General features: G+C 38.0%; 1 protein-coding gene across 4 annotated transcripts in view; it reads right to left on the bottom strand.

Moving 5' to 3' along the window:
• PDE1A (phosphodiesterase 1A) overlaps positions 1-13,666 on the bottom strand; it is a 154,234-nt gene that overhangs the window by 111,987 nt on the left and 28,581 nt on the right. Inside the window, exon 1 of one of the 4 annotated variants that reach the window (XM_071811164.1) lies at positions 4,342-4,817. The exons of the other annotated variants lie outside the window; for them this stretch is intronic. Within the exon in view, the coding sequence (XP_071667265.1) occupies positions 4,342-4,394 (53 nt within the window). The 5' untranslated portion in view covers positions 4,395-4,817. Of the gene's footprint in view, positions 1-4,341; positions 4,818-13,666 lie in introns of those variants that run through there. 4 annotated transcript variants of the gene reach the window in all.

Consider the following 13,666-nt stretch of genomic DNA (forward strand, 5'->3'; position numbering starts at 1 on the left):
ATTTTTAAGGGATTAGAAGCAGGAGATCAAAGGACTGGACTGGGTCATTTTCTTAGTAAAGGAGAATTCAAAGTTACAGAGAGATCCAGTCTAGTTAATTGCAGTTAATATCATACCCATATATAAAATGAACAAAGACACTGGAACAACAGCAACAGTACAAGGAGCTTCTCTCATATGCAGACACCATGGAAAAGATAATAATAGAGCTCTCTGAAGAGCTGGAAAACAAATGTTTTTTACCCTTGTTCTTTCTCTTACTTCCAGCACCATGAGCCCTGTTTTCCTGTCCCTGCTGCTCTAAGGGAAAACCCTTGAACCAGAATCGCAAGAGACTGCAGAAAATGTGCAGAACAGAAAAGGGAGGTATTTTGAAGCTAACACATTAACATTTTTTCAACACATTAAGAGCCTTAAATGAAAGACGTTACACAGCAAGGACAAATTCTTTGTTGTGATCCAACTGCCATTGATCTGGAAATCTCAAAAGACCATGAGTTTCTTGAAATAATGCCAGGCTTTCTTGGACCTTGCCAAGGCAAAGACACCAAAGGAACAACTTCTCTTGTGATACTCTGATCCTTTTGCCTCCCTTCACAGTCAAGACCAAGAAGACCAAAGTCACACAACTCCCCATAGCCCCCAAACACTGAAGCAAAGTGTAGAAAAATGTCAGCTTTGGTACAAGCTTTGACTAGCAACTGTGTAGATTCTTATGTTAATAAAAATCACAGAAATCTGATAACTGAAACACCTATTATGTCATCTAATCTACGCAGTTGGCTAAGAAGCTCCCATTGCATTCTTTGAGATGATTTGTTTATTGTTTGAATTAATTTCAGCATCTCCAGTTATAGCAAACATGCTCAAGATGCTGTTCTTAATAAAAATATGGAATATCCTCAGTAATTCATGTTACCATTAAAATAGCCAGGGAATATTCAAGCTACAAGCTCTGTTGAACCATATTTCTGCATATGGCAGACTGTTCTTTTGATATTAAGAAATGCAGGAATCTCTAAGTATTTGGCAGTTGATTTCTGATGAAATTACAAAATTTTATGCAAATTGATGTGCTTTAGTAACCACTTCAACATGATTCATGAGCTGGGCTTTTTTACACAGCTATATTTCTGAATGATTTCATTAGTTATTTCCAAGGACTACTGGGTAGCAAATACCAAAAGTTACACTTCATTCCCAGTATTTTTCTATTTTTATTTCTTTATTATTTTAGAACTTAGGAAAAAAATTGAAAATTAGTCAGAAATATCTTTTTATGATTGAGTTTCCCATCTTGAAACACAGTATCTATCCCACTTCTATATAGAGGATTGTTGATATTGAAGGGATTATTTAGAACAGATATTCATCCTATATTTTACATTACTGGGAAGGCAACTCAAGTAAAATTACAGATCCGCTGTAAATGTATCTTTGCTAAGTAGGAAGGTATTCATCTGTATTTATTAAGTTCTGACATAGCTCTCAAGAAAGACCTGTTTTTAAGGGTAACTATAATGTGCTGGCTGTAAGTAAAACATTGGTTCTCCTCCCCCTCTACTCTGCTCTGGTGAGACCACATCTGGAATATTGTGTCCAGTTCTGGGCCCCTCAGTTCAAGGCCAGGGAACTGCTGGAGAGTCCAGCACAGGGCAACAAAGATGATCAAGGGAGTGGAGCATCTCCCTTATGACGAAAGGCTGAGGGAGCTGGGGCTCTTGAGCTTGGAGAAGAGGAGACTGAGAGGTGACCTCATTGATGTTTACAGATATATAAAGGGTGAGTGTCACGAGGATGGAGCCAGGCTCTTCTTGGTGACAACCAATGATAGGACAAGGTGTAATGGGTACAAACTGAAACACAGAAGGTTTCACTTAAATTTGAGAAGAAACTTCTTCTCAGTGAGAGTAACAGAACACTGGAACAAGCTGCCCCAGGGGGGTTGTGGAGTCTCCTACTCTGGAGACATTCAAAACCCGCCTGGACGCCTTCCTGTGTAACTTCATCTGGGTGTTCCTGCTCCGGCAGGGGGATTGGACTGGATGATCTTTCGAGGTCTCTTCCAATCCCTAACACACTGTGATTCTGTGATAAATACATATAAAATTTGCATAATTTCATATTTTCTTCTATCTTCTTTAAAAAAAACAAAATTGACAAGATTGCTGACTCAGTTACCTCAATGTAAGTTTTGTGCCCAGTAAAACCATTTCACCTCCATGGAGAGAAAACTCCAGGATTAAAAGGACTGAGACGAAGTCTTCACAATTCTTGCATAAGAACATTTTTTGCTAGAGAAATGTTTTTCAAAGTCACAAGGAAAATGAACACACTAAAACCAAACAAACAACCAAACAAACAACACACCACACCAAAACCAGCTCTTTAATGCACTATGACAGCATCCGTATTTACTGTGCCTGATATGATCTTTATGTCACATGGAAATTGTCCTTCTGTTTGAGCTGCCTAAAATATTATGCTGGTCTTGACCTTGGAAATCTTTCTTAAGCATTTACTGTAGTATTACAGAGATCTTTTGCCAGAATAGTCACTGCAGAGCCGTGGACTCTTAGGGGGCTTTCCATATTAGGGGTTTTCTTGCTCCGGATTAAGCGTGCCAACAGTAGTTAGTTGCCATTCTGTATTTAGAACTGAATTGCAGGAATGGATTTCAGTAAGAAATGTTGAAACTGCTTGTATTTTATTAAGTTCACTCCCACAAGACAGTTCAGGGAAACACCCCTTAAGGAAGCTCTTGCAAACTATCCAGTACTACACTAGTTACAGTAGATTTCTATAGCAGATTCCCAAACACCTCAGGAAATATGCACTTATTCACCTGCAATTCTGATGGCCCCAAAAGACTGTGAAGAACGTGCACTTAAGGTGTATCTTCTTAAAAGTTACAGTTTATGGGATAATTATCACAGATCCTTAAAAATAATTACTGATTTTTATACAGAAATATAGTCAATTAAATTATTAGCTTAAATAAAAATATATCACTGGAGGAAAACACATTTCTTAATTGTCAGTCATAAGCTTTCTGTGAAATAACTTCTTAACTTCACTTTACTAAGCCAAAGTGCAAAATGTTTAATTTCATTTATGAAACAAATTGCATAGCAAATCCACCCAGGACATTCAACTTTAAGGTTAATGGTTAAGTCATTTCACTCCCATAGTAACCTTTTCATGTCCAGATTAATCTTCTGCACCATAACTGTAATACTACTGAAAGATTTCTCCACATGTAACATTAGTAGGACATAATCCTGGCGTGACTACCTGTCTGAACTTCCTCTGGAGCTGCAATACCAACCATTGCTGTACTCCCATAATGTATGACAACAGTAGTGGCCATCCAATAAATAAAAATCCTGTATTTTCTCTAAGACCATCTATAACCTTCTATTTAGTTGTCGTATCAACACTGTGGTTACAATATCCTACTGATGTCACCCAGTAAGAGTTAAGAATTTTGTCAAAGATGTCACCAGCCATAAATAGAAGTGTGAACTATGGCAGGTTTATTTTACAGCCGGTGCATCCTTACTAACAGTACAGAAACATTATTTCCTACTTAAAGTTACTTGGTCTGAAGCTTGACTGGCCAAAGGAGAGGGGTTTCCTGTGGTAAAAAGTGTAAGTGGAGTAGACCTAGTTCTGATCTGTGAAAAGAATTCTATAATTCACTTTAAAGTACAGAATAATCAGAAAGATATTTCATACATCAAACTAACATATGCAGGAAACAGTGTAGAATCACCTCACCAAAACTCCAACTTGTTACTCTTTAAACTTCAAGCCTTCCTATCTGAAGAGTCTGGTAGACTAGTTATACTTAAAGCACTTGTCTGCACGTCCCAGCAAATAAGTTACTTTACTCCAAAAGGTGTATCATTTCAAGTATTAAAATTCTGTCATCCAGACATAATCAGCTAAACCAAACAAGAACCATGCTCTACTTTTACACAGTTTTATAATTCCAGAATACACTGAGGGATTGCAGAGCTGAAGGAAAACAAAACACATACACACACAAAAAAGTTTTCAAGAGCTATGCTGCTCCTCTTTTCATAATAAAGACAATCCCACACAAAACTTTTGAAAACGGAGATGATGGAGAAGAAAAAGAACTTCTATAAAGTCTCAGTACAAGTGAAAAAAAATAATCTGAATACCAAAATCATCTGTTACTAGGCTATGCAATATTAAACTCTTTCTGTTGAACAACTTTGTGTGTCTTTGCATGTGGACTTTAAGTTAATAAATAGGATGTAGAAACTAAAGTTCATAACATTTCCAGTTTAAAGTAAAAATAGCGCCACTTACCTAAAGATTGGTCTCTGGAGATGCTTTTTCTTGATTGTAACACAATCATCCATTTAAAGTGGGGGAAAAGACTTCTTCCAGCAAATAACTCCAAAAGGACCAGGGAGTAATCGGGAAACTTGTTCTTAGCTACTGTGCTGCTGAGAGCACACAGAACGATATTTTGGTGCTGGGGGAAGTCTCCCTCCCTCTTTCTGACAGCGGAGCAGAAAAGGGCCATAGAGGCCACATAAACCAGGCACAGTCGTGCGCTACCAAACCGGGCAGGCTGCGCAGAACTGGAGTCAAGTCGACCAAAGCACGGGACTGTACTGGATTCCTTTCAACTGTGCAAGAAAAAAAGGGGAGCTTTGCCAAGTGCTAACCAGGTAAAAATTTGTTAGATTATTCCAGCCATGAGAGCACTTCTTACACATGCTGGTCAAAGTCTTAAATGCAGAGTCACTCTCTCTCTCTTTAAAACACACACTGTTCCAAGGCTTAACTTCTTTTCTTCAAAATAAAAGTTGTGCAGCTGTTTCAGCATTCCCATGCGAGTACCTTCAGAAAGTTTGTTCTGGTAACAGAACCGTATACAAATTAATGAAGACGGATGGATCTGGTCTGTGAGGCTGGCTCTACTTCAAGAGATTGTAATTATTTTACAATCTGGCTTTTATTCACTCTGGATGATGTGTGGATATAACTATGCAAATTAAAGCACTGCTCATAATTTTTAGCATTCATAACCTAATAACCTAGAGTTGGCTGAAGCAGAATATGGTGTTTGCAGCTGTTATGACCATAACTGCATAAAACAAACCAACACTACACGAGTGAGGAAAACAAAAATGACCAAGTTAACATAGTGACAGTAGTAAACTGTTACTGTTTGCAAGATAAGATTTCACCAGAGATCTAAACTGAAAAGCTTGGTCTGACATCACACTGACATAAATCAGGAAGAACTCAACCGCAGCAAACACAGGCTGTAAAGCAAGTTATAAAGCAGAACTGTCCGACCGTGGCTCCCAGGGAACAGAAGTGATGAGTGGTTCAGGTGAGATGCCATTTCCTGGGCACGTCCAAGGCCTCATGACAAAGCTGTGCTGCTGGCACAGGGCTGGACAGGAAACACAGACCACGGCCAGAGGAGCAGTCAAGCAGCAGGAGCCACCACCACGGGTGCAGCTAAGCAGCCTGGCAGTATGTGCCCCCTCCCTGCCCAGGAGGGAAGGGATCTGCTGCAGGTGATTCCTCCTGGGACCCAGCCCTGGAGCGCCCTTGTGGCTTAACTCCTGAGCAGCACCCTGTGTGTGCTGGGGGAGGTGACAAGGAGGATCAGGAAGGTTGGGCATCTTTGGCAATGGCACTATTGGTTGGAGGCAGGGAAGAAGAGTGGTAGATTTACACAGTTCAGTGCATGACACTAGCATTATCAAATTAAGTTTGAGGGACCCTTTAAATCCACAGAAAAGGTAAATAACACTGAGATGTGTCTTGGGCTGTACAGGACCAAGAAAGTTCCTATTACATTATGCAAAAACTATTATTCAATTTATAACATTTACATGAAATAACGCTATATAACAGAGATATAATAAACATTGTAGTAATACATGTTTTCACAAAGGAAAATTTAGCGGTTTTACTCAAAAAGGTAAAATTTCTTCTTAGAGCTAATATATTTGCCTATACAACAAAAAGAGTGTCAAGTTTGGTTAGCCTGATCCTCACAGTATGTAAAACTATTTTCTTGACACAGCTACGGAGTAATTCTCAGAATTATTAGACAGTCATCACCAGTTATTTTGTGTGAATTCATTTTCACCTTGCCCCACCATTCATTTCTACTCCCTCGAGAAGTAAAGAGAAATACATCTTCATCAGGAAAACAATTATCTTTGTCGGATCACAGACTAGTTTTTGCCAAGATCTTGAAAGATCTGAAGATCCTTCTTCAACAATATGCAGTGTTCAGAGTGTTGTCATATTTTTAAAGACTATCATGTAGTCAAGTTCTTAACTTATTCTTGCCTGCCAAGATTCACAGTTTTCCTCATGTAGTTTTCCTGCTCTAGGTTTCAGCATTTCAAAATAATTTTCTGCTTATTGAAGTGTGTTCACTCACTGTCTATACAGAAAGCTGAAAACCACAAAGAAACCTCCCTTTTCTTTCTGTTTCACATTATGTGTACAGGACTGCTATACTTCTATCATTCAGAGGAATCATCTGTAGCTCAGGGTAAAATCCTAATATCTTCTGACAGTTTCAAGAAAGAAAACAAAAGTCTCCAAGTTCTCAGTGAGAGCTATAACAAATATGTTTTGCCATTGAACTCCCCAAGATTTCATCTAGCACTTTTATCAGTCCTGAAACTAGTATGCATCATAAAAGTAAATTTTTCTGGGCCTAGTCCAATGCGCATTTTTGTTCATGGGACTTCCATTCAAGCATGGTACTGTAAAAAGTACTATATGAGGGAGCTGAAGTTCCTGCAGTGTAATAGCTTTGGCTGCAAGGAATTTTGAGCTGGTAAAAAAAAGGGAAAGAAAACATAAATATAAAAAGGTAACACAACTTCTCTTTAATTGCATTGTCTTCCATCATCCAAAGAGCCTCTTTTGAGCATTTGTTCATTCAACATAGCAACAACCCACTGACTTTTTCCTTATAGTATTCAGAAATCATGTCTACATGTTGAATAAATATTCACCAAGAAAGGGCACTTCAGGAAGATACAATAGATTAACTAGATTGCCTGAAGCCTTAGTCCCACTAAGATTATTCCTGTAATGTTCAGTGGAAAAAATCACACGTATAAAATTCACCAGCATGTAACTTTTTGCAGACTACAAAATTAGAGCTTATTGGAGTAATATTAGTCAACTGTAGGATATACCTGGACCTCATATATGGAATGCACTAAAGAGAAGAAATTTTTTCAGAATGAAGAAGACTTTTGCTTGAAAGTATTATTGCAATTTTTAAAAGTCCTTTCTAGATAATCTTCACCATATTTCTTACTTCAGTAAGCAGAATGGTAAAAATCTATTTAAATGATGCCCTAGAGATATCTTACTTAATTTGCCAACACTGGATGAAACTCAAGCAGAAAACTCCTGAATTGCTTGGTTTAAAATTTGTTTACCAATTATTTTTGCTATTGTTTGCCCACTGCAACCAATGACCACTGCTCTTTGGATGTGATCCAAGCTAATTTTATTTCATCTCTCGCACACATATTCGTGTGAAAGCAGACTTTTTGGATCAAAAAGCATGCAATACTTTACCGCTCACAAAACCTGAGTTGCCCTAAGCTCAAGATCTATGGGAATGGTTGGGCAATTTGATATCTAGTGCTGTGCCTCAAGGCAGAAGACTACATCTGAGCTAGAACCCAAAATATTTTATTCTTCTTGTTTTAATGGCACATATATCACAGAATGTTAGGAGTTGGGAGGGACCTCAAAAGACCATCTAGTCCCATCCCCCTGCCAGAGCAGGAACACCTAGATGAGGTTACACAAGAATGTGTCCAGGCAGGTTTTTAATGTCTCCAGAGAAGGAGACTCCACAACCTCCCTGGGCAGCCTGTTCCAGTGTTCTGTTACCCTCACTGAGAAGTTTCTTCTCACATTTAAGTGGAACCACCTATGTTCCAGTTTGCACTCATTGCCCCTTGTCTTATCATTGGTTGTCACCAAGAAGAGCCTGGCTCCATCCTCCTGACACTCACCTTTTACATATTTATATACTGGACACAATATTCCAGATGTGGTCTCACCAGGGCAGAGTAGAGGAGAAGGAGAACCTCTCTCGACCTACTAACCACACTCCTTCTAATACACCCCAGGATGCCATTGGCCTTCCTGGCCACAAGGGCACAGTGCTGGCTCATGGTCATCCTGCTGTCCACCAGGACCCCCAGGTCCCTTTCCCCTACGCTGCTCTCCCACAGGTCATTCCCCAACCTATAATGGAGCCTGGGGTTGTTCCTGCCCAGATGCAAGACACTATACTTGCCTTGTTATATTTAATTAAATTTCTCCCTGCTGAACTTTCCATGTTGTCCAGGTCTCACTGGATGGCAGCACAGATTTCTGGCATGTCAGCCACTCCTCCCGGTTTGGTGCCATCAGCAAACTTGCTGACAGTGCATTCTATTCCCTCATCCAAGTCATTGATGAATATATTGAGTAGTACTGGTCCCAGTACTGACCCTTGAGGGACTCCACTAGATACATTTCTTATTGATCTGTAGTTCTTTGCCAGAAGTCTATAAATATAATTATTTTTCCCACTTTAATTTCAAAGCTATAGGCAATTAAGATGGTGAATTTAAGAACCAGTAGTCTGGATGGCTTCAGACAGTTGATTCTTTCTAATTTCTAGCTAAAATATCTACTGGCTAATGAAGATATGAGTAGGCATTGCTGGTCAGGGTTAAGGGCTCATCTGCCTCTGTAGAAAGACAGATATGTGGGAGCCTCAGCATAAAGGGAAGACAAAGAAATTATAGATGCATGATCAACCATATCTGGGAAAAAAATAAATTATCTTTATTAAACTGCTGGAACATAAGTGATAAAAATAATTGGTAAACTGTACTGCAAGAGTAGTAATTCTGTCAAAGTAGAAAGATAATTTATCTAAGCAGCTTGCTGTCCCAGGGCCAACACTATTCAATGTTTCTTCCACAGTTTGGATGGAGATAGGCGATATACTTAGTGTAGCACTGATAATATTAAGCTCGTAAACTCTTCTGAATGTCTTTGACAAAATGGAGAAATGTTCAGGAAAAAAAGAGGATATAAACACTACCAAGCTCTACATATGTATAGGAATTCTATGCTGGACAAGGGGCCACTGGCTACACGGCACTTCTTCAGAAAATGCATGGGTAGTAGCAGGGAATCATACGCTAAACATACTATCACAGTCATATGAAAAAACAAGCATCACTCTGGGGCATAAAAAAAGGGAGTATCGTCCAGAACAGCAACCTCCCATTCCCTCTGTACTCCTGAGGCTCACCTGAAGCATTGTTTGTTGCTTTGAGGTAAGAGGATTCAGCAGAGGCATACTGGACTAAACCTTGAGAAAACAGAAATCTAGAAAATATCTTATATGAGGAAAGGCAGAAAGTTCCACAATGTAGCTTAAAGAAACGTAAAAGCAGACAATTAAAAATCTCCAAGATTATAAACATAGCCATGTAAGTTTACGGAAACTGACTACTTTCCTTATCCTTGTGGTCCAGAAATAATGGGCTGCAAAATAGCTCATAGGGCTGTAAGTTGCAGTAATAAAGATTAAATGGTGAAAAGATTATATTTCGATGGAAAATAATAAGCACATTAATTGCTGAGGGATCTGTTCATAGAATCACAATGAGTAGGTTTTTAAGAGTAGATTCTTCAAAGGCTACATAAACACTTCTCAGAAGTTATTAGCCTTGCATTGGAGGAAAAAATGATCTCTGAATACACCATTCAACCTCATTGTTCTAAAATTCTTAGGCAACCAACTGCTATTATCAGCTTCTATTTGAACTTGCCATTTAGTTTGGGATTTTTGTGTGCTTGAAACCATTTACCAGCCAACTGTACCATTTGGACTTTCAACTCTTTCATCTACTTGCCACTTCATCCAAATTTTGAACTTTGATCCTTAATTCTGGCAATGAAGTGTGACACTTAAAACTTCAATCCATTAAATGCCATAATTTCTGTTCTGCTTCCATAAGAAAGTAAGAGGGTAAAGGTTTGAAAATTAAGAATCCAAAGCAGGACTTACGACAAGAATATTATTTTACTTTTCAGTACACTACCTTGGAGCAGCTCACTGTTTAGAAAATTTGTAATGTGATTAAATCACTAACTAAAGCATGAAGAAGAAACATTTTACAGGAGAAAAATCAGTGTATCTTGTGGAATTATTAACAAGATTTTTATTTAGGTATTTATATGATTGGTGGATTAAATCTACTCCATAAAGGCTTCAAGGCTTCGTGTAGGCTAAGCATTTGAATTTGATGCATGAGAAACTGGAGGGGATGATGTAAAATCCATCTGCGTTGTCACTGTCACTTCAGCAAGGAAGATGGCTTCCCAAGGCTCTCTACAAGACAACAGCTGTCAGAGCCTTTTTATCATAATGAGAGGGATATGTCTCTCAGCACCTCTTTTTCCAGCTTCCTGTCCATATGCTGGCTCTCCAAATCTAAGAATCTATATCAAGCCAGGTGTCTGATATCTTATACTGTCCCCAGACACAATGCTGTAGAAGATGCTGTGATTGCCTGCTGTACAAAGGGTAATCTTTACCATAAGCATGTCATACTTAATATAGTATGCTACTAGAACTGTGTTTGTGTAATGGTTTAAGAGCTAAATTATAGCTACCCACATTCTCCATATAGGCACCCATATTCCTCAGCACAGTTCATCCCACCATGGATCAGGCTGGATGTTTTTTCACTCAACTGCTCTACCAGGTCCGCATTAAGTTTATTGCACTCTGCATACATAGATGTGTAAGACAGTCTCAATTTATTTCATCGTATTGCCGTCAGAAAAACCCACTCTAATACTTAACCTAATGACTTCTCCAAGCTTGAAAAACTAGACAGTACTGAAGCTAATTGTGACTCATTCAGAATTCAGATAGAAAAGTTGGCAAACGTTATTGGATCTATTGTAGTACATGTGGTAAATCTCTGCGCAAACAGTTGTGCAGGTATTGAAGTTCTGGCTTCCCTTTTTACATCTCATAAGTAGGAATATTTATAAAACTGTTTTATTCTCTCTTGCATTCCCTGTTTACATGCACACACAAACTGAGCAGAGACTTACGTCAATGCCGTCATGCAGAAGATTGATTTCCCTGCTCAGACTGGAGCACAGGAACTTGGCTTAAGAAACCTCCCAGTCCTTTAGTTTTGCTTTTGTATTTTACTACATCTTAAGAGTCCTAGCAAAACTCAAAGCAAATAAGCAGAACTACCAAAAAATACAAATACCGATCTCTCATGAGGACATTAATTTTCCCAAATAACAAAACCCTTCTAAAGAAAATGACCAGTATCACAGTTGTATTCTGTTTGACTCTACCTGGTATTATTAGGTTTTTATAGTCTGCATGTTCAGCGAACGGAAGAGCGGGATGAGAAGAAAAGGAAGGGAAGGGAAACAAGAAGGAGAAAGAAATTCCTTTGGGATACAAGATGCTAAATTAGCACTGAGATACACAAGTCAAAACATGGCATGCTTTGGTTTTGAGCCAGTGCAATATTATTATTGGCCACAGTGGATGGAATTTCAGTCTCTATAGGAAAACACTGTAATTAATTTGCCATGCGTTTTCTAAATGTATACATATAATGCCAACTATGTACTAGACAATAGAGCAATATTGACTAAGCATACTGCTGTTCTTTAAGGGGAAAAAGGGTAATAATATGCCCAGGACTTAGTACAGACAAGCTACAGAATATCATGCAAAAAATAATGGCCAGACTCCTTAACGATAATGATTAATATGCATGCCAGTACAAATATTCAGTATAATAATTAAAAATAGTCAAAAAGAGTTTAGAACTTTAAAATTATCCAGAAAGAAAAACATGAGTAACTGTGGCATGCGTTAAGAATGACTATTGGGCAACAGCAAGATCATGACCAAAAGAATTTCTCTGCTACACTGCAGTTCCCCATGGAAAATATATGGGCATTTCATAAGACAGAGACTACGCTAAAGGAATCAGAAGAGACATGGTAGGCAGTGGCTGTTTTCTCATTCAACTTCATTTTATAAAGAATGTTCTTATAACTTATGAAAGTTATGAAATTTGACTATATCAATTTTCTCTATATATTATATAATAGAAGTTCTAATCTGAAAGACTAGAATAAAAAGGCAAGAATGTATCATAACTACCTCTCCACTACACAGGTTTTTCTTCTTAACTAGTGTTCAAATCCAGTTTTAAATTTCTGTGTAGGTGGAAGACCATGGACTTGAAATAAAATTTAAACAACCAGCAGTCATGCATAATAGAAAAACCATTGCAAGAAAATTGGAAGAACTATAGGCCTGTTCTGATTAATAGTATATGAAAAATAAATATTATTTTAAAGAGTTTTTTTCAGGCAATTCTACTTCAGATACAATAAGTTTGGTTGGTTGGTTTTATTGTAGATTTGAAAGTATTTTGTACTGCCTTTCATCATGGTCTCCAAGTTCAGATATTTCTTAGTTTTCTGGAACTTACTTCATTTTCATTGGTTAAAATACTCTGGTGCATGCACAGTTACTGACATTTTCTGGTTTTCATCATTAGATTTCTGGCATCCAGTTTGAGAGACATGGAAACTACCTGGAGGTACACTCACACGCATTTCCCTAGGGGACCAGTGGTATCTGGGCATTGTTGCAGTGTCTTTTCTAACAACTATTTGTTCTTTGGTCACAGTGTCATTATCCATTGGTTAGATATAAAAGAAGTTGCAACAGCAAAAGCTCTACAGGTGATTCTATATCATCTTACAAAGCTGTTCCTTTGAAACAGCTAATAATACCAGAGCTTTACTTCCTGGTTGCAAAAATTGCTTTTAAATAACAGTTTGTCTGTAGATGCCTTGAAATCTGACATTCATCATTTTGAAGTCTTACAAACAATGACAAATGAAATTCTGAGTTTAGCTCTATCATCAGATATGTAACATGGCCATAAACAAAAAAGTCTTTTGCATGACTCAGAAATCTATTATTCTAACACAATAACATTTTGATCATTCTTATCTTTCTATTACAAATATATTCACAAAATGTAATGCATACAGCAATGATCTCAAGTTTTTTTCTTTCTATCTGGGTTCTGTTATGGCCCTTGCAATACACAATATTGGTTTTCAAAGACAAGATGACTGCAGTTATATCTTTTATTCTACGTATTGGTTACCTACATTATATTCCTCCTTATACCAGCTCACCGTCTCCCCAACACCACACACACATCTTCCCAAGTCTCTGTTTCCTGTGATGACATCCTTTCCGGTGGGCCAAGTCCATGTGTATTTGTGACAGAAAAACAGCGGGAAGTTTACCTCTTCTAGCAAATCTTAAAGGAGACCCAGAAATAAATCCTCACCTTGCTTTTTGGCAATAGCATTTCCAGAGAGGAAAAACAACAAGCAAAGGAGAAATGTAGACTTCTTGTATATCAAATATTTCTCTCCCCCTAGTAAATTTAATTCTTAGTATGACTGAACTATGTTAAACAAGATTCTCCTGTTAATTGTAGTGTAGATATGAGAGAACTCAAACATATTTCAAATGTAT

The sequence above is a fragment of the Patagioenas fasciata genome, chromosome 7 (assembly GCF_037038585.1).
Source record: "Patagioenas fasciata isolate bPatFas1 chromosome 7, bPatFas1.hap1, whole genome shotgun sequence".
Lineage (NCBI taxonomy): Eukaryota > Metazoa > Chordata > Aves > Columbiformes > Columbidae > Patagioenas > Patagioenas fasciata.